General features: G+C 43.4%; 2 protein-coding genes across 3 annotated transcripts; both read right to left on the bottom strand.

Annotated features, from left to right (window-relative positions):
* Positions 1 to 1,566: 1,566 nt before the first annotated feature.
* Positions 1,567 to 5,741, bottom strand: ccdc106a (coiled-coil domain containing 106a; the record flags this gene model as incomplete). Of its 2 annotated transcripts, none has more annotated exons than XM_080540223.1 (8): positions 5,606 to 5,741; positions 4,769 to 4,862; positions 4,436 to 4,534; positions 3,865 to 4,080; positions 3,184 to 3,240; positions 2,730 to 2,972; positions 2,219 to 2,386; positions 1,567 to 1,883 (listed from the first exon to the last, which is right to left on the bottom strand). In XM_080540223.1, the coding sequence occupies exons 2-8, from the start codon at positions 4,836 to 4,838 to the stop codon at positions 1,567 to 1,569; spliced, it is 1,170 nt and encodes a 389-aa protein (XP_080396349.1). In that variant the 5' UTR covers positions 4,839 to 4,862; positions 5,606 to 5,741. The 2 variants fall into 2 exon arrangements, with proteins under 2 accessions (XP_080396349.1, XP_080396350.1); XM_080540224.1 differs by lacking the exon at positions 5,606 to 5,741 and adding an exon at positions 5,106 to 5,316.
* Positions 5,742 to 9,625: 3,884 nt separating this feature from the next.
* On the bottom strand, positions 9,626 to 24,580 carry LOC308165979 (C-Jun-amino-terminal kinase-interacting protein 4). The gene is made up of 27 exons (XM_080540192.1): positions 24,348 to 24,580; positions 23,693 to 23,887; positions 23,227 to 23,347; positions 23,053 to 23,123; positions 22,856 to 22,941; positions 22,439 to 22,511; positions 22,156 to 22,337; positions 21,602 to 21,894; positions 21,336 to 21,393; positions 20,583 to 20,735; positions 20,319 to 20,361; positions 18,856 to 18,983; positions 18,370 to 18,420; positions 17,367 to 17,507; positions 16,936 to 17,068; positions 16,673 to 16,759; positions 16,312 to 16,359; positions 16,015 to 16,156; positions 15,787 to 15,829; positions 13,696 to 13,776; positions 11,840 to 11,907; positions 11,566 to 11,714; positions 11,071 to 11,242; positions 10,467 to 10,580; positions 10,062 to 10,160; positions 9,834 to 9,932; positions 9,626 to 9,755 (listed from the first exon to the last, which is right to left on the bottom strand). The coding sequence occupies exons 1-27, from the start codon at positions 24,444 to 24,446 to the stop codon at positions 9,646 to 9,648; spliced, it is 3,039 nt and encodes a 1,012-aa protein (XP_080396318.1). The 5' UTR covers positions 24,447 to 24,580; the 3' UTR covers positions 9,626 to 9,645.
* Positions 24,581 to 26,475: the final 1,895 nt, after the last annotated feature.

Here is a 26,475-nt window from a genome sequence, read left to right as displayed (position 1 = left end):
TACATTACATTGGTGCAGCACAGTGACAATATATTCTGGTGCATTAAAAACACAATGCAGTGTTTTATGGTACAGATTAGCCTCACAGTAGCAGTAACTGTTCCCAAAACTGGCCCCATCCTCCTTCCAAAGCAAAAAGTAGCATCTGATTCTGTCGTTCTGATGCAAACATCACAAAAACACCAGTATTTCCACAGCTATCCAACTTGTTTGCTAACCATAGTGGATTGCTATCAGACCATTGGCATGCATTATTATACTACAAAAGGTTTGCATCTGAACAACAGATTGTGGGACTACTCTTTGCTTTGATCAGTTCGTGGTCGTGTCAGTTTCCTTCTCTTTAAGAGAGTCCTCTCCTCCTTTCAACCTGAGGAAATGAAAGGAAAGAGAAATGCAAAAATGACTCGAGTATACAAATCCAATCAGGGGTCAGTGTCTGTGTAAGTCCAGTCACCATCACATTTTTTGCACAAGTGGCAACCATAAACCAAAATAAGGCATCTTTATTCGTAAATGTAAGCACATGGCCTAAATCCCCTCTCTGGGAATCAGATCATCAAAAAATAACTACAGGTATGGTAGGTGTATTCTGTTATCTGATATATTTAAATAAGGTAATCTTATAGTAGCACAAATAATAAAAACATGTTTTTCAAGGTTTGTTGAGGATCTTGCTCGGAAAAGGTCATGATAATGGAATGTTTATCCAAACAACAAACATTTCTCTGTAAATAAAGATTTATTTATAATATTGGCATCGTTTTTGAGAATGTGTGAAGTACGACACCGTTTTCACATAGACACAAAGGGTGGATATTTTGACAGCAAAAAAGAGTCACTTGAAGTATTTAAACTCACTTGAGTCGCTTATTTTAAGAAGAGGTGAATTGTATAATTTTTCCATATTCTTTAATATTGCCATTTCATTTAATATTATACCTGCATAAACTATCGCCACCCCTCCACATAATTTTGCGCAATGAGATGTTGTGAAATAAATATGCCACAAGTATTGGGAGTAATACGGTCTGATTTGATACTAGCACAGAATTTAGCTGTTGTCAAAAGGGGCCCCGAGTATCACAATTGCACTGATATAAAGTTTTCTTAGTCACTTTGTTTCAAAGTGAGGAATGCCATAGATATTGCTCATGGCTTTGAAATAATTTTCAACAAGTAGGTCAGGGCTACTCAAATACATACCTCAAGGTTTGCAGCACTGCTAGTTTGAAATGTTCCCTTCAATTCAGAAGGGACGTAAGGGTGAGTGGTCTCTATAACCAATCAATTACATTTTTCAGTCAATTAATTACCAAGGAGGATGAAAAACAGGTAGTACTGCGGTACCTGAAGGCCCAAATTTGAAGATGTGGGTTACACTCATTCTGTGTGTGTAGGTGATGGGGAACAACCATCATCCCCGACATAACCAGCACATTCGCCTCCCCCCTCCCCAATCCCAAGAGTCTGAAAGGGGCAGTAATGAGTCACAACTGACCCCAAAACTCTCCTTTCCATGAAGGATAACCCCACCTACCCCCCACCCCCACCCCTCACCCTCCATCAGTGTCTGAACCTGTAGGAGATGGGCAGGAGCAGGTTGTTCTTCTTCAGGGCCTGCACCCTGCTCAGCGTTTCCTCATCGAGGGCGACATAGCAGCGCCGTGCGTAGTCCAGCAGCTTCTCCTTGGACGGGTCGAACTCCCCCACCTCCGCCACCTTCTCCGGGGCCACCAGCAGCAGCTCGGCGATGGGTGTGGTGGAGGCCACCGTGTTGCGGTCCACGCCGTGGATCTGGAAGGCCTTGGACATGTTCTTCAGACGCTGGTAGGTCAGCAGGATCTTCTTGTAGCGGAACAGCACCCCGGCGGCATCTTTCACTGGAGAGGGGGCGGGGGTGAGAATTACATGTTTGAAAGCATTTACAGTACCAGTCAAAGGTTTGGACACCCCTTCTCGTTCAAAAGAGACAAAAAAAGACCATATTTGAGAGATGATGCATCCAAATGGGCCATCAGGTTAGTGTGGCTTTACATGCACACAGAAGTGACTTGGGTAACCAATAACGCAGTCAATCTGTAGTATTGTTTACTCAAACCCCTGTTGTAAGGGGGTGCTCCTAAATGTTCTAGTTTGGGAGCACTGATGCTCTGTGTGTAAGATTTGAGAGAAGAGAGTTGAACATAAGTAGGCATGAGATGTCTCCTTCTCTCACCTCTTTGCCTCTCCCTAGGCATTTGGAAGATCCGCCTCCTCTTCAGTGTGTGCCTGCCGCCGCCCATGCCCTCTGAGATCACATCCTCCCCTGAGATCATCTCCTCCTCATCCATGTAGCCGTCCTGCTCCAGGAAGTCCTCCGCCTCCCCCAGGAGAGTGAGGGAATCTGAGGAGACAAGGGGAAAAAGGTAAGCGTCACTATTTTCGCCATCAAACAAGGTCCACGAATGAAGAAGCAGACTGGATATGTAAAGAAAGTACTGGATGACGGAGGCAATATAGCCGTAATATTGTTCCAGTTTGCAAACACCTAGAGAGTAGAGTGCAACAAACCATGGATATGGTATTTAGAAACCAAACCTAATACTACCCTAAAAGTCCTATGCTTTGAAAGGGACTTAATTGGCTAGCAATGTATAAGCTCCACTGAATCAATCAAAAAAGAAGAACAAAACTACGATGTGAACATTTGATGTAACTTTGAAGGTGTACCGTCGGAAACCCCTTACCTGCTCCAACGCTCCCATGTGCACTCATGTCGCTCATGGTCGGTCTGCCACCGCTGGTGCCGCTGCTATGGCCCTGCAGCAGGGACTGGGAGGCCCCTGGGCTGAACATGGCGCTCATAGAGGCCATCTGAGTGGCTATGGGGCTGGTGCTGTGGTTTTTGGGTTGCACCATGGTGGGAGGGCCGGGCCTTCGTGGGTATAACTGACGAGAATTGACGAAATGCTGCTGCTCTGACTTCTGCTCTGAAAGTTTGATGATGGGAACAACGGAAAATCAGGACAGGTAATAGGTACATCGAGGAGAGAAGGTGAGATGTGATGGTGGCGTTAAGACATGAGAGTGCCTCTCTTCTAGTTCACTCCAAACTGCTTTGATGGTTCCAGTCTTATTAGAACCATGCTTGATACAGGCATACTTTTCTGGATTTGTAGGAACGAAGGACTAAAAGCTTACCAACAGGACGGTCAGCCTCTCTTCTCACCCTCCAGTTAAACCGTCTGGCGTCATAGCCTGGAGGAGGAGGAGACACACAGGTTCCTCAACGTTACATAAATCACATTTAGGAGTGTGTTCTCCTACGCCAACTGCCCTGTTATGTAGTTATGTCTCTCAAAGTCACAAGTGGGTTTATTGTCACATACTCACAGTAGAGCAGTGAAATGTTTGATTTGTACAGTACCTCGAAACAATGTCATATACAATATACTCACATATAATATACAGTAACTCACCCCCAAAAAATCTGTAAATAAATTGCACAATAATACAATACTGGTTATTAGCAATATTAGGTAGGTCTCACCAAGCACCTCACTTCATCTCACTGTTGCTTAACAGGTTCAGTCCCTCTCCATCCCACTCAAATGGTAAATGGACTGACTTACATAGCACCTTTATCCAAAGTGCTTTACAACGGCCTCTCATTCACCCATTCACACACACATTCACACACCAATGGCGACAAGCTACCATGGAAGGCGCCGGCCCGCTCACTGGGAGCAATTTGGGGTTCAGTGTCTTGCCCAAGGACACTTCGACATGTGGCCAGCCGGGGTTCGAACCGCCGATCTGCCAACCATGTGATCATTAGGTGGCGACTCTATCTCCTGCGCCACAGCCGCCCCCACCACTCACCGTTGCTGTACTGGCTCTGTCCCAGTCCCTGGGTCTTGGTGGAGAATATGAAGCGATCCAGCTGGCAGCGGAGGAAGTCCCTTTCCTCCTCCAGGTCCTCGATGCGTTTCCCCAGCCACGAGTTCTTCTCCAGGGAGATCTGTAGCTGTGTCCGCAGGTTGGTGATCAGCAGGTAGGAGCTGCCTGCCGCAGGGGGGCCTGTGGGAGGGGGCGAATCTGAGAAGACACAGGAAGTGAGGGGTTATTAATCACTGAACTGATATGCAGCTCATACAGGGTGATGCAATGTTTAGAATGTTGCAGATATGAATCTGTACACAATATGGTTTATGCCATGCCAACATGTACACAATCTTTACAAAACTCACATTTATCTGTACAATCTATTCTAACAAATGGATTATGTTACATACATTGTATCATCACTCAAAAACACTTTTGCAATTGTTAAACACATGAGTAGACTGGTAGCGTAAGAGCCTCGCTGATGATACACTGATGGTGAAGATGCTACGGATGGAACTCCTAGAAAACTGTGTGTCTGCATAAAGGAAAAGGTTTGGACATTCACCTTCGAAGCTCTGTTCATTCTGGTTGAAAAACCCTTGCTGCTCAAAGTTGTTCTCCTCAAAGGGGATGGCGATTTCATAGGTGTCCTCATTCTTCGGAGCTAATGAGGAGGTAAGAGATGTAATACCGGAAGCCGTGCTGTAATGTACAGCAATGTTGGCTAGACTGCATCCATTCATATTGATGCAAATACAGAGGTTTAAAATTAGGAAGGTAATCTAGATCAATGATCCGACTACAAAACAATGCCACTATCAAAACTATGTCCAAACCTGTATCTAACGTGCGTTGCTTTCTTTCTATTAGCTGATTAATGTGTTTTTATAAAACTTACTCTGCAAGTGGTGTGAGCCTGTGTGGTTCTTGGATGTTGGCGCAGCGTCGTTCATATTTCCGTCCTCCATCTCGTGCACGTCCCTTATTATTTACTGTGCAAGAAATGACAGAAAGCTTGGAATTATAATTTAGGTTCCGTTTAGGGCAGTTCAGAGATATTGAGCGTCAAAGTTTTTACATTCCATTATGTTCTGTGAGATGGAACCTTTGTATTTTATGAATTACTAACTCAAAAATGTCAACATTTAAAAAAATAACACCACACGGGCATTAATAAACACATAATGGATCAGATTATGTAAAAAACTCAATGTTGACAAAAATGGAGATAGAACCTTATAATTCTAACGTCACGAGTTACTTGGTTGAACTGGACATGGCTGAACCACTCCAGCTCAGCTGCTGAGATGAAAACAAACTTCTTGCAGCTCTCTTTGTTTGTTTGTAGTCCAGATCAGGAAGAGAGAAGTGTTGCTTAGTGTTGGACGTGTTGCATCCGTGGAAAGCACTTAATCTATGCTGCTGTGCTGGGTTACTAATTATGGCAATTTCTCATCTAATTTTAACACAACATGAACATAGCCATCATGAACGAATGTGACCAGCTTGCTTAAGAAAATCCCAGAATGTATTCCGAACTGTATTTTGCAAAATTACAAGGAAAGGAAAGTTCCATGTAGACCTGACATATAGACCCTATAATTAAAAATGGACACGTTACAATACAATTGTAAATGCAGCTCGCTGGTTCGCACAGAGAGAGTCTACGCTAATCAGTAAGCTAGGCTATTTTACAAACTGTCTGTTTTCCAAAATACTCCGATGGTACACGCACCGTTATACAGTCGTAATAGCCGCGTGTTTTATATATAAAAGCCTGTCATCTTGGCGTGGACTCCCGTATGAACGCATCAGCTAAACTAGAGCAACAATAACAATTATCGCATTTGTCTTTTTCTTTTTTTTTCTCTTCCCTTTTTTCACGCTTGGTAATTGCGTCCTTTAGCGTCATTTCCGGGTATAGTCATCTTCGCCAAGGGAGTCTCTCGCATTATCTCAAGATTTTACAAAACGAAAAAAAAATAGACCCCTCAAGTTTTATCACGAACCTACTCTACTGAGCGCGCACGCATATACGCACGTATAATATACGCACGCGCAACAATCATATACAGAACGTTTTTTTTTAATTGCTATGAGTTTCTTTACAATTACAATTTCTGTATCAAAATATAATAATAATAATAGGGTTAGGGTTTTATTTATAAAAGCACGTTACATAAGAAATCTCAGAGTGCTACAATTAAAAACAGGAAGATAAAAACAATAAACATGTTCAATTAAAAGGCAAAAAAAAGGCTCTTGAAATATGAAAAAGAAATCATTTTTGACAAGTCTGAGGGACTTGTAGATCCTGATTTCATTCAACGTGTGACAAGGTGAAACCAGTTCAAAGCTATTCCGAATATCGCGTCTCGCAGGTGAGGGGGGAGAGGTGTCAGGTTACACTGTTGACTTACCTGACACTCTGGTGGGTCCGGAAAGACATGCGGACACCTAACTTATGAACAGAAACAGACATAGTAGGACTACACCGAGAAGAGATTAAACTGTAACTGGGTAAGCCACGTTTTATTTTCCAGTTGTGTATTCTTTTAGAATCATATTATCAAACTGGAAAGCTGAACGCAGAAAGCCTACTATGTCTATGTTGGGTAGGGCTCGAGCGCAGGTGAGTCATGTAGAGACTACAGGTGTGGCACCTGTTTTGCCTATGAATGAAAACTCCTACAGAGGTTCTATTACAGTTTATACACAATCTGGGCTCCACTGCAAGAAATGAACAAGCATGTATGTCTTTAGAATTGTGAAATACATTATACTTCAGTCTGGGTGACCAGATATTGCCCAGCCATAACATATTTCAATACATTAACATCGGCCAGGGCATTGTGATTATTTGACACAAAGGGTTAGGGCTACTGCAGTACTGTATGTCTGTATGCTGTATACCCTCTCACTCAACCAGTAGAGTGAGTCTGGCCTATCTGTCATTGGGTTACTTACAAAAGTAACTGCAAACCTTTTTTAGCATCACTATATTCAGATTCAGATTACATTTAATTGTCATTGGCAGTAAAATACAAAGACAACGAAATGAATCCTTTTTAGAATCACTATATATATATATATATACATATATACATATACACTATATATTTTAGAATCAATATATTTCTACAGTATAATATAGAGGATTATTATTATTATAAGAAATGTTGACCTAGCTTATCCTCCTTTTGAGCTTTATGAGCTTTATTATGCTCGCAAACTAATAGCAAACTTTAAACTTCAATCTCTTCACCTCTCTCTGCCTCTTGCCCTCTATCTCTCTCTCTCTCTTTCTCTTTTTCAGTCCTGTAGACCAAACATGGCTGTCAAGTATGACGGGCTTTCACACTGTAAGATAGCCCTGGTGTTCGCAGTAGTGATGGACCTACTCGGTGTCACCGCCCTGCTGCTGGGTGTGTTTGCTCCATTGGAGATCAAAGGCCGTGACTTTGGGGACCTGCTGCTGTACTCAGGGGCCCTGCTGGTGCTGATGTCACTGGGCGGCTGGGTCATGTGGTACAGCGGGAATATCGAGGGCCTGACGTCCAGGAAGGAGCTGGCGGGGGCCAGGTGGGGAGCCATGGACCGGCTGGCCCGGACAGTCAGCCGCAAGATACGCATGCCTAGGAGCCACACCAGCCCCTGAGGAGGGGAGGCCAAGCAGGCCAGGACTGGGAGGGCTGGGGGAGGTTGTCAGTAAACAAAACCATTGGCCAAAGTGCTTGGGGGTACATGGAAGTACAGTGGCATTCTTTTCCCCAAAATGTCACCAATTCCATTGTGTAAGACTACTTTTTCCATTGCCATTTAAGGTGACTTCTCTACTGATAATCCCCTCGAAACGAAGTAACTGTTAATTCATGTTAGTAGTTACTAACATGTTACTTCACTTTACTTTACTTCTGACTGTAAGAGGTGGCTCACCTTTGACTGACTTTGTGTTTGTGTTTGTAGAAATCAGTTATACAGTTCTTGTATTAAAACTATTTTTATGGTAAAAGAAAATGCTAATTTATGGTTACAAATTCTTGTAAAATGCACCAAATCTTTCAATGACAGATTTTTTAATGAAAATACAATATTTACATAAGTTCATAATTCATATATTTAGTAAGATACATAGATTGTCTTTGCATAGAGGGGGACAAAAGTCCACAGAAGAAACATCCAGTTATGATTAACATTTTCTGACATGATTCACACACTCAGCACTCAAGTGCTTTAACATACACACACACATAAATACTGCATAATATACAGTGCCTATAGAAAGTAATACTTTCACATACCCCTTAACTTTTCCACATTTTGTGGAACTATTATCCTTGCATTAAGATGACTCAATTCAACTTATTGAGTGATTTGTTGGTGACATTTTTGCATTTGAGCTAATTTTAAGATAACATTTTTAAATAAATCTGCAGAAACTTCTAAAAACTTGTTTTCACTCTGTAATTATGGGGTATTGTATGTGGATTGATGATTTAGTAAAATGTATTTAATACATTTTAAATTGAGTCTATAGCACAAACAAAATGTGGAAAAAGTGAAGGGGTATGATGACTTTCTATAGGCACTGTATGTTTTCGTTTCCTTCCCTCTCCCTTATTCTCTGTAAATGAAAACCAAACTTAAAACATACTGTATAATAAAACAGTCATATGCTGTTGAGCTTTATGACAAGAAACTATTTCTGCTGGAGAAAATACTGTCTTGATACAGCAAATAATTTCAGAAGATTTGAGAAGGTACGGTACACACACACACACACACACACACACATCCACACTCACGTTAGACTGTTGCACAGAGATGGTCAGAATAAAGTGCAATTATCCCACAGCTTTAGTACAGTTTTCACTTGAGGTAGAGGTTGCCCGTAAACCACAGATCTATAATCTGATTATATTACCCCACAATCCTTACCTTAAGCTTATTGGGCTTAAAATTATCTGTGCCTGTATCCGTGGTTACGGGCGACCTCTAACCTCCTCAGTTCACAGTGAGTTAGGAACCCAGTTCTACACAGCAGCTTCAACACTAAACTCAGTGCTAATGTAAACATGATCGAGGATCAATGAGGATCAATGAGGAACAGTGACCTAAAGCTGACATAATGGAATGATGATGTGAATATGAGTGCGCGTGTTTTTCATTATATATGGTCAACAAACAAAAACAACGAAACAAACAAAAGCTCTTAAACTGACCAACCAAATGTTGAGTGATGCTGATTGTGACTTCCAGTATGTTGTTGGAGTGGAGCTGTTCATGACGGTGGAGGCTGGTGGAAATAGAAATCGTATACCACCATTCCATGTATTACGATGAGCCTGTCCTCTTATTTCTACCTCCCACCAGCCTTCCCAGGTTTATGATGATTATGATAATAATACCAGTAGTCACAATGAGAGAAAAAAACAACTGAAAGACCCCTCCAGAAATATTTAACAAACACATGACACTGACCAATCACACGGCAACGATTATGAAATCAGATTTAAAGGCACAAACTGAGACAGGGTGAACCAACCAGATGAGGTTTAGTCAAAGGTAAAGTGGATATACACTGAATGCTAGAATGACATGAAGAAGGATTAGACATGGATGTTGTTCATCTCTATATTCTTTGGGAGAAGCTGATAATTCAGAAAGCTTGTAACCGACAGTACAGTATATTTACTGGTATTTTCTAATGCCATAATCTAAGTCTGGTCCTTCTGTATTTCATTCTAGACTGGATCAAGGCAATGAGGTTAGTAGTTAGAGGGCGGAGCTCGGCAGGGAGGGGGAAGGGCTCAGCCAGATGATCATGTGACTGCGCTCTGACCGCTGGGGGGCTGTGTCGGATGTTCCGTCATTCGCATCGTCTCCTGGAGGGGGCGGAGGGGGCAATTAGTCAAACTTTAACCTAGCCTACCACCTTACACCCATCCGATCGTTCAACTCACCGATGCGGAAGTTGATGTAGCCCTCTCCTCCACTGAGGATGAGCTGAGAGGTAGAGGCAGCGCTGTTAGCCGCTGTAGAGGAGGAGGTGTTCAAACAGCCTGGGGAGCAGAGTCACAGTCAAAACAACAATTAGTTCACTACTCTAAATGTATTCTACCGAAGAGGCCATGTTGTCCTCAGATCACAGACACTAAAACAATGATATGAGAAGCCGATCAGATCCTCACCGGGAGCAGCGATGATGAATTTGACAGCCTGTCGGTGTCCATGGTAACACAGCTGGGCTAGTGCCAGAGAGCAGTATGGGATGGAGGCAGACTCTGAACCTGTGAGGTCATAGTTATTGATGAACGATACGCTTCTGAGTACCAAGTACCAAGGTCCTTGTTCCTTCCTGTCTCGGTTATTGATCTCACGTGATGATAATAAAAAAATCTATAATGAAAAAGTAAAACCTCTTTCTTTTACTGATCCAATCTTATGAGACCAGTGATTAACCTCAAGGAAGGGACGAAGGAAGAATACATTGTGTATTCAAAAAGAGTCAAAGTGTATGAACAACGACTGAACATTGTGACATCAGTGTGTTAACTCTCTGTTGAGGCCCGGAGGTCGGAGGTCACAGTACTCACTGAGAGACACAGGGACGGAGAAAATGGCGCCACTCCCAGTTCCCACCCACAGTCGGCCCGAGATGACAGTGAGAGCAGAAATCTGCAGGGGGGAGAGTGACAGGAAGGCAGGACCTGGAGGAGGGAGGGAGTAAAATAAATAAATTATTCAATTCAATTCAATTCAATTCAACTTTATTCGCAGTGCACTAGGAACATGATTTGGTATTCAACCATACTAAACAAGCTACAGCACATACAACAAGACGACAACACGACAATACTCAAGACAAAATATACAGTACCAATATGAGTGGATATTATGAATAAATACTGTACAACTAAGTGCAATAACATGTAAAGTGCAAGGTACAATGATCAGCAATTATTGAGAAGGGCTATGGCTTTGGGGAAAAAAGCATCAAGAAGAACCCCCCCCACTCAAGCATGAGTTCAAGTGGGTTTGGTTTGGGGAGGAGGGGTCAAGAGGTAAACATTTGGTCTAAATATTTACAATACTGACTGGCTATGACAGACATACTACATATGGAGATACTTCATAGTTGTTCATAGGAGTTCAGTTTAATACCAAACCATAAAAAAAGGTGAATCAACTGCAACCCACCTAGTGTTTTCGTGACCATAGGTGTCAAATCCACTTCCTGCAGGGGCCTACCAGTGGACCAATCGAAAAGCCTGATGGTGGGGTCCAGCCGACATGCTGTCCACACACCGCTTCCTGCTGCGTACAGGAAACGCACCTGCTGCTCACTCCGATCCGATACGACAAAGGTTTGCTGAGGATAGAGTGAGAGGGAGAGAGAGAGAGGGGGGGGGGGTAAAAAAGGTGAGTATAGTGATATATCCTCTACACTTCTGCACTATTATCCTCCCTGTCTTACCCGACTCAGGGTATGAATATAACAAGCAGGGATGCAAACTGGTGATGGCCCAAAAAGGTGACACATTATTATTTTTGCCTGAAAACAAAGAACATTTATGAAAATTGTTGACCTATTTTGAGGTAAAAACGGCTAAAACGGCTAAAAGGTGACAAGTTTGCACCCCTGAACAAGGGAGAGAGGAGCATACACAATACAGCTTTTCCCTGAACTCTCACCTCCACTTTTCGATTCGGGATGTCAATCACATGAACCCGGTTCCAGTATCCCACCCATAAGCTCTCCCCCTTTGCTAGGCAACAGCGAATGGGTTGTAATGGGGTAGAATTGAGGGACAACTCCTCATGTGATTGGAGGTCCCAGCCGCCTGTCAGTCAAAGTACTGATGTTAGAGCAGTGATTATTCCAAGTAAAGGAGGAAGGACACATTTCATCTTCATCTTATTACAATATATTGACATAAAACAAACCATCAGAGACGAAGAGAATTACCTGCGTTGTGTGAGAAAAATGCAAGGGTGCCATTGGCTAGTCCAGCAATGACTTGACCCTGTGAATACCTAAATAAAAAAAACAAATACAAAATGTTTAGTATTCAATCTAAACTAGATAGGTGTTATGTATGGTTATCACTCCACCTAGTATATGTTATCATCTGAGATCTACCGTATTTTTCGCACTATAAGGCGCACCGGATTATAAGGCGCACCTTCAATGAATGGCCTATTTTAGAACTGTTTTCATATACAGGGCGCACCGGATTATAAGGCGCATAGAATAGAAGATACTGCAGTCAAACGTTTGACTGGGGTTGCGTTACGCCCAAGCTCCACCTACTGCGTTGCGTCACCTCTCCATCGGTGTTGCGTCAACTTCCCGTTGTCCATGCTCCACCTGAGCGTTGTCACCGTCAACGTTCTACCTGCTCCACTGTCAAAAATATATATTTTTCCACCTCAAGTATCAGCCGTTCGTCATCCGTTTTTGCAACAAGCGGCAAGGACCTGCGGTGATTCACAGCTGACTCGCGTGAATAGCAATTCGCAATAGCTGCGACCACGAGATATAGAGTAGTTACAAGCATTTTCAATCTGCTATTAACTCTATTAGTGGATTAACCGCTGTGGTGATTTAACAGCTGATAAAAAATACATCAAGTAGACTACAAACAGAGCAAAACAAGAAAACAACACCAGAAAACAACCAATAGGCTATACAATTATAACCAACAACCAATATGTAACAGCTCCTGGTGTGCAACGTAATTTTTCAGTTTTTACACATGCTTAAACTACAGATTGTAAGCTTTCAAATGATGTGTCATACATTCAAATCAGAGAAAGATTGAACACGACAGGCGTATTTGAATGTTGGTTCACCTCAAACACTGAATGGGAGAAAAGTGACTCTGAACGCAGCCACAGCTACGAACGCTGCTAACAAAACACATCGCTACGAAGGTCTCAACTGTATTTTAATAACATGACAACATACTGGGAGAACATCGACATGCTAAAAACACATAACTACACATAACTAGATGAACACACAGTTCTTGCTTTTGAACACGAGCTAAAACGAAAGTATGTTTACAAGTCAACCCTCCCTTACCGGTAGCCTCCGGCAAACGAGAATAATGAATCCAATACACAAATTATAAGTGTTTAGTGATCGTTAAACTGTTGTTTATTATATCGAGTGGGTACTTTAAAACTTCAAGTTGAAAGCACCAAGAAGGACCGCCTCGAAATTCATCGATGTTCATGTCCCGTGCTAGCGCTGTTGCCTTCATTCGAATAGTGACTGTAGAGACGCTTCTACTTGCTGCTCTCTGTTCAACAACCCACTGTTCGAGTTTGTCCTCTAACTGTGGCCATCTCGCTTTGTTCCCTCGGAAACTCTGTTTAGTCTTCTTTACTTGGGGTCTTTATACACACACAAGTGGTGTGGGACTGTGAGTAAGCACAGTACTGGTGTTTACTGATTACCGTAATGCTGCAAGCGGTGCGGCTTTGTAGTTTACCAGTCGTACTGAAACATTTTGACAGAGCGCCTTGAGCGCCGTGTACAACCAGTATGGATCAACCAATTAACCAATTGATCCATATATAAGGCGCTCCGGATTATAAGGCGCACTGTCGTTTTTTTTGAAAATTAAAGGCTTTTAAGTGCGCCTTATAGTGCGGAAAATACGGTACACAGAAAGGGGTTATGTATGGTTATCACTCCACCTAGTATATTTTATCATCTGCATCGACACAGAAAGGGGCCTAAGGGTTGGTTTCAGCCTGGGCCTGTGTGTGTGTGTGTGTGCATAGCCAAGGAGAGAACACAGCAGAAGTACTCACGTTAGAGAGTGCACGCCCTCTGACAGTGAGATAGACTGTAGACAACGTCTCCTGGCTGTGGAGGCAGAGTGGATCAGCACACTGGACATGGAAAAAAGACAACAAAACAGAGAGAGTTATTCATTCCATTAGTGAGGGAGTAGAAAGAACATATAATATAATGATATATACAGTACCCGTCAAAAGTTTGGACACACTTCCCCATTTAATTGAATGGGAAAGTGTGTCCAAACCTTTGACTGGTACTGTACGGTGATGCTTGAAAGTACTTACCTACTTGATTTAACCAAGGCAACTTGGGGTTCACTTATTTTTGCACCTGCACTAATTTCTTTATAATTTAGTTTTCCTACTAACACGCATGATTCTCTCTAAACCAACATATGGAATTGGTAAATATAAACCTGTTATGTCAGATAAAAAAGACTGGTTCTGATTAAATAAAGATTTCATGGTAAAAACCTCCCCAAAATTATAACTGCACAAGGGGTTCACATACCTTCAAGCACCACTGTATATATATTAGGGGTGCAACGGTTCAGTTGGCCCACGGTTCGGTACGGTTCGGTATTTTGGGTCACGGTTTTCGGTACGGTTCGGTTCAGAAACAAATGCTACTATTTATTTACAAACTGTTACTTTACTTTATTTTGCTTATACATAATATGGAACTTTAACATACACATGTATATGTTATGTATATAATGTATATATAATTGTATATAAACAAAAAACACTTTCAAATGTCCAAAAATAAATAAACACTTTCGAAAGTAAAAGTGCACTTTAGCCTTGACAGCTGGTAGCCCGTATACAAACAGGAGGAAAACAAATTCACACTACAAAAGTAACACTTTCCACATAGCGTTCCAACATGTCATGTGTTGTATTCCAACGAGTTGCGACATCGTGGATTAATTTGTGTTTTGGTAAGTCTAACATATCTTGTTTAATTGTCAGAATATGGTGGGCTGTGGTGCTTTTGTTGAAGAAAGTGACTGCATGTCTGATCTTACCCAGGAGGCGGGACACCGGGGTTATTGCCACTGCCTTCTTGGCGGCGAGATTTACGACGTGCGCAAAGCAGCCGATCTGTGGCCCCAGTCCACCAGCTTCATGGATCGCATTTACGATATTTGCTGCGTTGTCTGTTGTTACGGGAATTGTTATGTTTGGCCTCTCCAACTTCCACTCAGTCACTGCATTTGTTAGTTCCTCTGCCAGGTGCGCGCTGGTATGGCTTTCGTATAGTGGACGAGTTTGCAGTACTGCGCTCTGCATCTCCCAATCCGGTGACATGTAGTGGACCGTGACAGTGAGGTAACTCTCCGTTGCCCGGGAGGTCCAACCCTCCGTAGTCAGTGCAAAGCTCTGTGTTTTTGCCAAATCGTCTTCAATGCCTCTGCGCGTTGTTTGGTAAATACCGGGGATTATTTTGGTGCTGAATGATGTACGGGAGGGGACACTGTAACGGGGCTCGAGAGTTTTTATCAGATTTCGAAAACCCAAATCTCCAACCACCGAAAAGGGCTGCAAATCCTTTGCAATGAACATCCCCACTGCATTGGTTATTTTTTTGTGTTTCTCTGAAGTGGTAGTGTACGTCTGTCCGAACGCATCAGAGAGAGACTGCTGTCTGCTCACTGACGCTACCTGACTGGCTTTCCTGCTCCCAGTCAGTGTTATCGTTGAGTGGTAGCGGCGAATATGCTGGTTCATGTTAGAGGTGCAACCATTTGCATATGGCACACGCTTTAAGCAGAGCTTGCAGACAGTAATATTTCTGTCCACTGTTTTCCCCCCCTTATTGTCGTATTCAACGGGAAAAGCGAATTGACCCCACACCGCAGACTTGTAGGAATCCGGGGCTTCCTCAAACTGTTGCGGCGCTCTCAGAGCTAATTTACGAACGCAGCCAAATCGCAGCATAAACCGAAAACCGTCACGGTTCACTAGTGAATTGAGCCGTGGAACGCAAACCGTACCGTCCGTAAAAAAACCGAGAACCGTTGCACCCCTAATATATATACGTATATATATATATATAATTAGTGTGTCAGAAAGGACACTGAATTCTTTACTCAGTCCTACCCTCCTTCCTGAGTTCCCAACCACACAGTCCCTGAGGTCCCACCTGACGAGACAAAGACAGAACAGAAAGAGTAAGAGACAAGCACAGAGAGACACACCAGTTATCATGCTAATAGAAGCTATGCTAATGCTTTATGGTAGTTTTGGTGGTTAATACATTTACAGAAATCTCAAACCATGTTAGCTGACTTTCTACCCTCCTGAGCACTAAATGTTCATGACACTGACCAGTGGGGGGCACGACGCAGATACAGAGCGCGGGTGAGGTGGGCGGGAGGCTGAACTGGTCCAGCACTGTATTGGACCGTGCCGGGTCGATCACTGTGACATCACTACTGGAGGCAGGACCAGAGACCGCCCACACAGAACACTGACAGAGAGGAAGGGGGGGGGCGGGCATGGAATGTTAAAAAGATAACGGACATGGCACAATATGTTCCTAAAATGGCGGTTAGACGGTACTGTAAGTGGCGGTTACTGTGTGTGACTAGAAGCAGTAATCGAGCCCTGTAATGATCACCTTACCGTCGCCTCGCCAGAGATCTCAGGTGTGACTGCCGCAGCACAGTTCAGCTACAGAGAGAAAGGCCCACAGAGAGAGGTATGCGACTGAGTTAGGGAAATGTGGCACCCTATCCCTGCTGTTAATTGCTGAAGGATCATCTTTTTTTTCCTCTCAAGGAATTGTACCTGTTTACGACTATGGTCACCTCATAGGAATTAATGTCTATTTGCGATGTGGAAAGTTTACGGAATCAGACCTTGCAAAGAGGTCATTCAAAACTGACCGTAGATCAGTGTCAAGGGGGAAACTTCCTTCTACCTTCAACATCCTTTTTACCTGCTTTATGTAACTGATAATGTCCCAGTGGGTAATGAGTCATACCTTAGCGGTCGCATCCCTCTGGTCCAGCAGTCTGAGCTGCACTAGGACAGGCACGTCTTTGGGATCAGGCACTTGCTCAGAGGTCTCCTGCAGTAACCACACACATGATGACAAAACGTTTTGAAAGGGATTTCCTATATGTCTGGTTTATGATCAGTGTGAGTGTGTTTTACATTGGTCTGGTACTTTGAGTGTGTGTGTGTGTGTGTGTGTGTGTGTGTGTGTGTGTGTGTGTGTTTGTGTGTGTGTGTGTGTGTCTTTACCTGTGTATGTGACAGTGGCATGCTCCATCCATGGAGCTGGCGTTTTCCTAGATTTCCCCACACATGGGAGCGGATTTCTCTGTAGATCTCCCTCCTCCTGACACGCGGAGAGAGAGCGGCAGGGGGCGAGATACTGAGGAGATGGGGAGAGAGAGGGAGAGAGAGAGAGGGAGAGAGAGAGAGAGAGAGAGAGAGAGAGAGAGAGAGAGAGAGAGAGAGGGAGAGAGAGAGAGAGAGAGAGAGAGAGAGGTGATGTGATGTGAAATAAGTACTCTGGGAGCAATACTGTTAGTAGTAAGAGGTAAAGTACTAATCAACTTCAAGGAGCTACACATGAAACCTGGCGCCACTGACGGAGCACAAGTTGGAATTGCACGGTGGCTAGTAGATTCTGTGAAGTTACGAGGCAGTAATGTACATAATCTCCTTACTCTGTCTGAGTCTGACTGACAGCCCGTAGTCGTGGAGACCCCAATGGTGAGCGAACGAGGGACGGTGACGTCTGCATGGCGAACGCTAAAGCAGCAGTCGGGACTAAGGGGTCCTTGGTCAGGCCAAACAGCCGGTTGAACCTCGAATGAACAGAGAGAGAGACGTTAGTTTGACTGCAAATCTCCCACCTCGCAAGAACACAGAACAGTAACTTCTACAAAACCATGTGCTTGCGCTATTATAGACCATGTAAGCCACTGTGAGCTTAGGGTAAAATATGAATAGCTTATGAGCCAAATATAGTGAAATCTGGGACAAGGCAAATATGCAAGCTTGTAAAGGAGTCCAAGGTTAAACCGATGTCATGTGGCTAACAATGTACTGTACATTCTGTATTACACAATAGGCCTTCCAAGTTTTACAATTAAAATGCTCCACCCATCTGGGACTCATCTGGGACTAGCCTCTTTCCGGCAGCTTAACTGGCTTCCAGTTGAAAAGAGGGTCACTCACATCAGGTTAGGCCTGACACATAAGATAGTACTAAATAATGGCCCAACCTATTTGGCCGACTACTTTAGCCGGTTCAGTGACAGGCACAACTATGCAACCAGAAGAGGGAATACAGACTTTATTTTACCTAAATTCCGAACAGCAATGGGTACTAATACATTTTTATTTACAGCAGCTTCAGAATGGAACAAGCTTCCAGTGGCCCGAAAAAGCTTAGAGGGAGAGGTAAGCTTTAAACGTGCAGTAAGGAACTGGCTAGCCAGTGAAATGACAGAGTAGAAACATAGGTAGGAAGTGCAGGGAATTTGTGTAACTATCCATGTTTGTTTTTTATGGTTTTTTATCATGTTCTGTAAATTTGTTTTATGGTAACTGTCTGTCCTGTCCTCAATCAGGGACCATGATGGAAATAAAATATCCAAATATCCCTTGGGAACTGTCTTTTTAATTCCACAATAAATCAAATCAAATCAAAACCCTCTCTCTCACTTCCTCCACACACTGGTCCTCTCCTCGGTGACCTTCTCCCCCTGGGTGGCCCTGAGAACACAAAGGAGGAAAATGGACATGAGACTGATGTGAAACGTAAAGAGAAGCAGCGGCACATGAGCACCACACTTGTGGAACGGATGCAGTACTATCTGATACAACAGGCCTCTAAAAAAAATAATAATTTAAAAGCGGAAAAAACATGGTTGTTGTCAGTCACTCAACAGAACACAAACAGTACAGATTCTTTTTTTTTTTTTTTTTTCTGAGTGGGGCAGTCCCACTCATATTTGCTTTTTTCATTGTGATAGAGATAGTAGAGATATGACAGGAAGGATGGGTGAGAGAGAGAGAAGGGATGACATGCAGGATATGTCCGCGGCCAGAATCGAACCGGGAACCCTGCGGTTACATGGTCAACGCTTAGTCCGTTACGCCACCTAAGCGCCCCAAACAGTACAGATTCTAATGAGATAGGTAAATCACCTGATCTTCTGACTGTGTCTCACTGCCTCCTGCAGCTCAAACAGACGTTCCTTGTACTGGTTCTTCTCCATGACAACACGAGCCATCTCCGACCGCGAGAACCGACGCAGGGATGTGGGCAGAGAGGACTGTGGGTAAAAAATGTGTAGTTTGAGCACCGGTATACAGTGGAGTCAATCACATCCCAGAGAATCGATGTAGCAGAGTTATGCGTCAGGATTTGACAGACTTCTTCAATAAGGATGAGAATATTATGGACTGATGCTATGCAACTGCTGAGATGATCATGGTAATTGTATTCACAAGGGTGGTAAAGTTATTGTATTTCACAAGCGTGGTAGGGCTGCCACGATTAGTCGACTAGTCGCGACGACGTCGATTACCAAAATCGTCGCCGACATATTTGGTAATCGACGTCGTCGCATGTTTTTTTGGAGCTGAAATAAGCGATAAGCATTCGTTTTTCTTCCCTGAAGCTGCCACTGGCTAGCGTCTCCCAGTGTCTTTGATGTACATGTGCAGTGTCGGTCATCCGGGGCACACGTGACATCCCCGGAAAAACAAACAGAGAGAAATGTCTTCCCGTCCTCGTACGTCTAAAGTGTGGGAGCATTTCGACCACAACGTTGAAAAAAAGATTGTAAAATATACATTTTGCAAAGCTGAACTCGCTTATCATGGCAGCACGTCTATGATGCGCGAGCATCTCAAAAGGAAGCACGTTGTGGCAGATGACGAGGAAGACGATGGCTCGTCTCGGTAAGCTAGTTAGCTTGTTATTGGCTAACGATATCGTTACGTTAAAAGCCTTCTTACATTATTCTACGTTATGTGCTGTAACGTTGTCATCAAAGCGATACTTATCAAATAGCTAAAAATGTTGTCTTAACGTTACAGTGCTAAGAAGGCGCGTTCTACTATGGAAAGCAAAACTTTTGTGCTCTGTACAAGTATTTATTTTTGTTTTTGTATTCTTTTGGTTGCCTAGTGCCTAGCCTACCTCATTTTACTCAGCAGTTTGCACTCTCTACTACTCTTTACATTACATTACATGCAAGTGATGCCAGAAATAAATCTGCAAAGTTCATTAAAATATCTATTTTTGAGTGAACAATCATTTTAATTGTCTTTATTTTTAGTTAGCACATGCCTACAACAACAACTAACAACTTCAAGCTAAATTTAGAAGCTGATTTAGAAGATGATAGCTAAATAAGAGCGATTGAGTAATTGTGCGATAAGCAGTAATTTATGATCCGATTAGTCGACTAATCGTTAAAATAATCGGTGACTAGTCGACTATGAAAATAATCGTTTGTGGCAGCCCTAAAGCGTGGTAAAGCCTAAATCTACTACTAGAAGTAGTACTTCAGCGTCTTTGAGCCTCGGAAAAGCGCTATATAAATTTAATGAATTATTATTATTATTAGAAGTAACCAAAAACACAAAACATGGCCTCTTACATCAGATTCCTCGGATTGATTTGCCTCCAATTCTTTACGAAGTCTACAGGAGAGTGGGGAAAAAAAAGATATGAAATCTGTTAACCACAGTACCCCATGAAAATGACCCAACACACAAAAACAGCAGGGTATGGTACAGGACCAGTCAAAAGCTTGGACACAAATCAATTGAATGGTTCCGGAAGTGTGTCCAAACCTGTGTGACGGGTAATGTAAGACGTAAACAAACAATGTCGACTATCAGGAGCGTCACTCTTTCTATACCTCTTCGTTTCCTCCTCCATCTCCTTCATCCTCCCCTCCAATCGGGCAGCAGTTTCCTGAAGGGAAGCCACCTCCAGTTTAAGAGCCGACCTGTCATTGGTCAGTTCCTCCACGCGGGAAATCAGCGCCTTACGGGCCGCATCTACTAGCTCACTGAGAGAGTGAGAGAGAGGGTGGGGTGGGTGTGTGTGTATGTGGTGGTGGGGGTGGGGGGGGGGTAATGGAGGAATGAATGAGATAGTGTGTATACAACAAGACCATGAGTAAATGACTGAGTAAGTGAGTAAATAAGAAATACAAAAGACATTGTTATATATTTTCCCCTCCAGACCTAGTGTGCACTTTCTAAGCCTGAAGGCAAGCAGTTAAAACCAGAGAGAACAGGACATCCTAGTAACGTCAAAATACATATGGGACCTCCCCCACGGATACTAGTTGTTGTTGTTATGTCCTGTTGTGTACATGTCTCTGTTAGGGCTTTCACACCGGCAGTTCCGAACGCCGGTTCGCGTTCGCGAACTAGGAACGTTACTAGGAACGTTACTAGGAACGTTGGCGCTGTCTGGCGAACGAGCCCGCGTTCATACCAGTGTATCGTTCGCCAGACAGCGCCAACGTTCGGAGGTTTCCGAACGCGAACGCGAACCGGCGTTCGGAACTGCCGGTGTGTAAGCCCTATGTGAAACTCAACTAAAAATATTAACCAAAAAGAAAAAATACATATGGGGGAATTTACATAATATGGGGACTTACTGAGCGTGTTTCAGTTCCTCATACTGAGAAATAATCTCCTCAAGCTGGTCGGCGCTGCCTGCACAAACACACACCAACACACACACATGTACACACAGTTTAGAGGCCATATATCCATTTAGTCCTTATACCATGGCTCCTGTCTCAGTCTCTGCATGCTATAGAAACAGGCCATCTTAGTTTACCCAAATCAGGACTAGCTAAACATCTCAATGATGACAGAACTATAAGTTGAGTGCAGAGTGCAGCTGATCAGAGTATCTTACCTCTGACACTGGCCCCCTGGTCCACACTCTCCACATATTCACGACTCAACTCAGACAGTTCTGAAAACACAGATTCAGTGTTCCGCAGCTCCCATTCCAAGCTATCCATATCATCTTCATCCTCTTCCTTCTCCTTCTTCTCCTCCTGCTTCTCTACTCCCTCCTCCTCCTCCTCCTCTTCCTTCTTCTCTCCCTCCTCTCCATCACTCTTATCCGCTTCCTTCATCTCCTCCTCCAAGCAGGTCTTTGTTGCGTTTTTAATTAGTTCTTTGGTTTGAGCTTTGACTGGTGTGCTGGGGGTTGAAGAGGGGTCAGCATTTGTGTGTGTGTGTGTGTGTGTGTGTGTGTGTGTGTGTGTGTGTAAGGTGCCCAATTTAAAGTCAACTACGTAGTTGTGATTGAGTTCCTTAACTGTAATTCATGTGTAATGAGGTAAAACTTCATGTGAATGTAATTCAATTGCCGTCGTCTAGCCTGAATTGAATCACTTGAAATACCACTAGCAATGCTATCTTCACTAGCATTTATCGATGTGAACTGAGAAACATCCTTACCTGGTGATCTCCAACATGCCATGAAACTGGGCAAGCTCAGGGGTGGAGCTTATGATATCATTGATAAAGGTTGGATCTCTGTCAGGTTTTATGTTTACGCCAATCCCTCCTTGGTCATCCTTGGTTACTGAATCTTCCGAAGGGGACGAGTCAGAGGGTGTCTCGGGTCCTGGACTGGACTGCTGAAGGGGGAAGGAGACCGTGGTGAAATATTCGGTTAAAAGCTGCAATTCATGGGACACATACATACAACACGCAGAGGTAAACAATCTAGTCAGCCTACCTGGTCGCTGACACAGGATTCTGACTGGTCCTGGGTGGACGGAACATCAGAACTCTTGGAACACACATGATTCCTAAAGACAGGGGTTCATTGTGACATCATAAAGTAGTTCCAGTTGATAAAGGGCTCTGCACACAGCGTGCGATTCTGTTGCGCGTCAACATTCCATTTTGAAGTTTGAATGGAAGTCTATGAGAACATCGTAAAACATCGCATCCCAATGCACACAGCGTGCGATGCAATTTCTGTTGTATGTTCTCATAGACTTCCATTCAAACTTCAAAATGGAATGTTGACGCGCAACAGAAATCGCACGCTGTGTGCAGAGCCCTTAAGAGAATCATAGCAAATAGAATGCTTCGCCATAATATCCATGTATGTAATGTGCAGTTATGAAAAGGTGAGCAGTGGTCGGACTCGGTAGGTAACCTTGGTGTAGCAAAGACTCCCTCTCTCTCCAAATCCTTTTTCTTCTCCAACAGATCCCGATAACTGAGCACCAACTGAGAGAGAGGGCGTGGGGGGATGAGAAATCATGCACTTTTTTTTCAGAGGCACACTAACTTTGAAACCAAAACATATCTTGGTAGTCTAAATATGTGCCGTTATCTGACCTTGTTGTGAGTGTGCTTCAGCGTGCCCAGGTCTCTGCTTACGCCGGCCCTTTGCTCTTCCAAGGCCACCACTGTCGTGGCAAAAACAGAGAACACAACACGTTGCATTAGCATCCGAATTAGCTTGTTGTTGTGGTCTTGCCAAACATCTTCAGTTTCCAACAACAGACTCACGCTGGTCAGCCTGCTCTCTGGCTTTCTTCTCCAGCTCTCTCTCTCTCCGCTCTCTCTCTTTCTCTCGCCCTCTCATCGTCCTCCTCTCCTGCTCAATCTGGTCGTCCAGCTCTAAATACTTCTAAAAGACGCCAAGACCAAAAACAAGTTCAGCGCTTGTCAACACACTATACAAGTTCAGTTCAATACAGTAATGCGATTCAGTTTATTTTTTCACCATTCAACGTTGTGGCGAATTCCATTTAAATGTAGTCAATCAAGAGGAATTAATTGACAATTGTAAATCGCCCATACATTTGCAATGTGTGACTTCGTCAATTCATTCATTGAATTTCGATCAATTTCTATCATGAATTGACCATGTTGAAAAGTAAATTGACCCAGCAACCCCTGTGATTTCCATACATAGGCTAAGCGTCAAAACAATAAACACAGTCAGACACACTCTGCCACCTCCTCCTCTCACCTCCTGGCTCTCCCTCCGTAGTGCTTTCTCACTCTGGTATCTCTCCAACAGCTCCCCTCTCTCTTCTTTGTCTCTGTCCACCTCCTCTTCCCTCCCTCTCAGCTGCGCTCGGCAGCTGGCCAGACCCTCCAACACCCACACCAGGATGGGGACCAGAGACTCCACCACACTGGCCCCATGGATCTCTACCACGGTCTATACAGGAAAGAGAATTCATGTTGAGAAGATATTTTCACTTAATTTCTTTTTACTTGGGAGTTTGTTTATTTGTTTATTTATTTATTGGAAGGATCCCCATTAGCTATACCCATAGGCATGAGCTACTTTTAGTGGGGTCCACATTTAAAACATACATTACAAATAACATTTAACATTTAAAAAAAACATGCTTAAATTACAAATTTCAAACATTAAAATATATCATACATCATACAATTTTACATTTGGCATAATATAAAACACTTACAACTATATCTAGTTGGAGTCCACGTTTAAAACATACATTACAAGTAACATTTAACATATAAAGCATACTTTAAATTACAAATAGTGGAGTGGAAAGTAGTAATGTGAATGTAGTAGACTATAGATGGCCAGAACAGTACATATAAAGAGAGGCATCTAGAAAAGAGAATGTGTTTGGTAAAAAGGTTACCTGCAGCTCTGAGTACAGTTTCCCAGCCTCCTCACTCACAATGTCGGGGTCCAGCTCCAGGTCCCCTGCCCCGCATAAGTTACTCTCTCCACACTCCATGCTTCTCTCTTTCTCTATCTGTACTTTACAACTGGGTGGGACTTAATATGAGACTATGAACTGTCTACTAAAATACCTCTACCTCTTCCTCTTATCTATAAATATATGCCAAGCTACTACAACTAGTTTATCTAGTTTTCTCACGTAGGTCTACTCCCATCTTAACCATTTCTCAACTGTACATGGTCTTTCCACCATGTAGCCTATACACCATTTCTACTTCTTCAATCGCTGTCGTCTTCCTCTGACCAAAAATAAATCTAGTCTACAATAGATCTTAGCTGATGTCTGGGGGGGTTTTGGTGTCCATTCTGAAAAAGGAAACACAGGATCATATCAAAATCATCATGAAAATATCTATTTTCATGATAAGTAATGTAGACACTAAATATACATTTAAAAAATATATTTTTTACAAAATGTTGTTTCTCTTTCAGTTCTCCTCTTTGATAATGAGCTCTCGGAGTGGCACAGTGTGTGAAGCTAGGACTAGGCCTACATTATTCACACTGTGTAAGTATGCTCCCTTGTCTAATGGTTCTCATGCATAAGGTTTTGCCTAGGCTTGTCACTTGTTACATACGCAGAATGGCTCGGTTAGTTAACCCTAACACACACACAAAACACAACCACACAGGGTGTTTCCCACTCAGTGTCCCACCCTATTGAAGGCACACCTCTCCCCCATGGTTGTAGCTACTTGAGTGTACATGAGTGTCCTGGTCCTGCGGTACTCTACTCTTAATCCTCAGACATCCCATCTCCTGCTGCCACCAACCTACCGTATATGCCTCAAGTCCTGCAAAAATAACCTATAGCCCACTATTTACCCCCCTTTACCGTCTAGTAGTCACCAGTGTGTATTTATTTATGTGTAGGGGAATGCATTTTTTATTATTACTTAATGACACCCCCAGTAAATTATCATAATATCAACCTATTGACAGGTTATCTATCGCTTTCTAATACTATAAACACTCCAGGTGCTGAGGACTACATGGGCATAGAAAAGTGCTACAACATTGTACTCTATCATCATAAGCCTGCAGCTGCCTGTATGTACAGTATGTACTGTCTGTCTCTGTCTCTCTCTCTGTCTCTCTCCCTCTCCCTCCCTCCCCCTCTCTCTCTCTCTCCCCCTCTCTGTCTCTCTCTCTCTCTGTCTCTCCCCCCTCTCTCTCTCTCTTTCTCTCTCTCTCTCTGTCTCTCCCCCCTCTCTCTCTCCCTCTCTCTCCCTCTCTCCCCCCCCCTCTCTCTCCCTCGCCCTCCTCTCTCTCCCTCTCTCCCCCTCTCTCTCCCTCTCCCCCCCTTTCTCTCTCCCCCCCTCCCTCTCTCTCCCCCCCCTCCCCCCCCCTCTCTCTCTCTCTCTCTCTCTCTCTCTCTGTCTCTGTCTCTCTGTGTCTCTCTCTCTCTCTGTCTCTCTCTCTCCCCCTCTCCCCCCCTTTCTCTCTCCCCCCCCCCCTTTCTCTCTCTCCCCCCCCTCTCTCTCTCCCCCCCCTTACTCTCCCCCCCCTTACTCTCTCCCCCCCCCTCTCTCTCTCTCTGACGCCAGCTGCCTGGTACTGTTATGTACCCCAGAACCTTTGTATTTTATTAATTACTTTATTAATTAAAACTCAAAACTTTCAATTTTTTTTAAAATAACACCACACAGGCATTAATAAACACCTAATGGATCAGATTATGTAAAAAAAAAAAAACAACTCAATTTTGACTAAAATGGAGATAGAACCTTATAATTGGTACTGTTATGTACAGCAGAGCAGGCTCTCTAGGGGGAACGAGTTGAACGGAGCGGGGGGCACAGACACACATCAACACCAGCCAGATTGAATGACAGCAACACACGATGCACGAAATGAATCGATCATGTGTACATGCATTAACACAAAGCGAAATCTAGATCTCTGCAATAACAAGATAACGGCTTGAGATATAAATAATTCACATTGACTTGAGAGTCAGCAGACACCTTGAGATCTGCGTTGAGACTCTATCCAGCTAAATTAGCTCTACAAGTTCAATGCTC

Source organism: Nansenia antarctica (assembly GCF_963989245.1).
Source record: "Nansenia antarctica genome assembly, chromosome: 10".
NCBI lineage: Eukaryota > Metazoa > Chordata > Actinopteri > Argentiniformes > Microstomatidae > Nansenia > Nansenia antarctica.
The sequence above is the reverse complement of the archived record's forward strand: the minus strand, read 5'-3'. Positions and strand labels throughout refer to the sequence as shown.

Bases quoted from the DNA above. Each gene is read 5' to 3' on its own strand.
- LOC308165979 (XM_080540192.1), bottom strand. From the start codon at position 24,446: ATGGAGTGTGGAGAGAGTAACTTATGCGGGGCAGGGGACCTGGAGCTG. The intron at 21,895-22,155 runs GTAAGGATGTTT...TTCAACCCCCAG, and splicing joins GGCATGTTGGAGATCACCAG to CACACCAGTCAAAGCTCAAA. The intron at 18,984-20,318 runs GTAAGAGGCCAT...TTTTACCCACAG, and splicing joins ATCAATCCGAGGAATCTGAT to TCCTCTCTGCCCACATCCCT.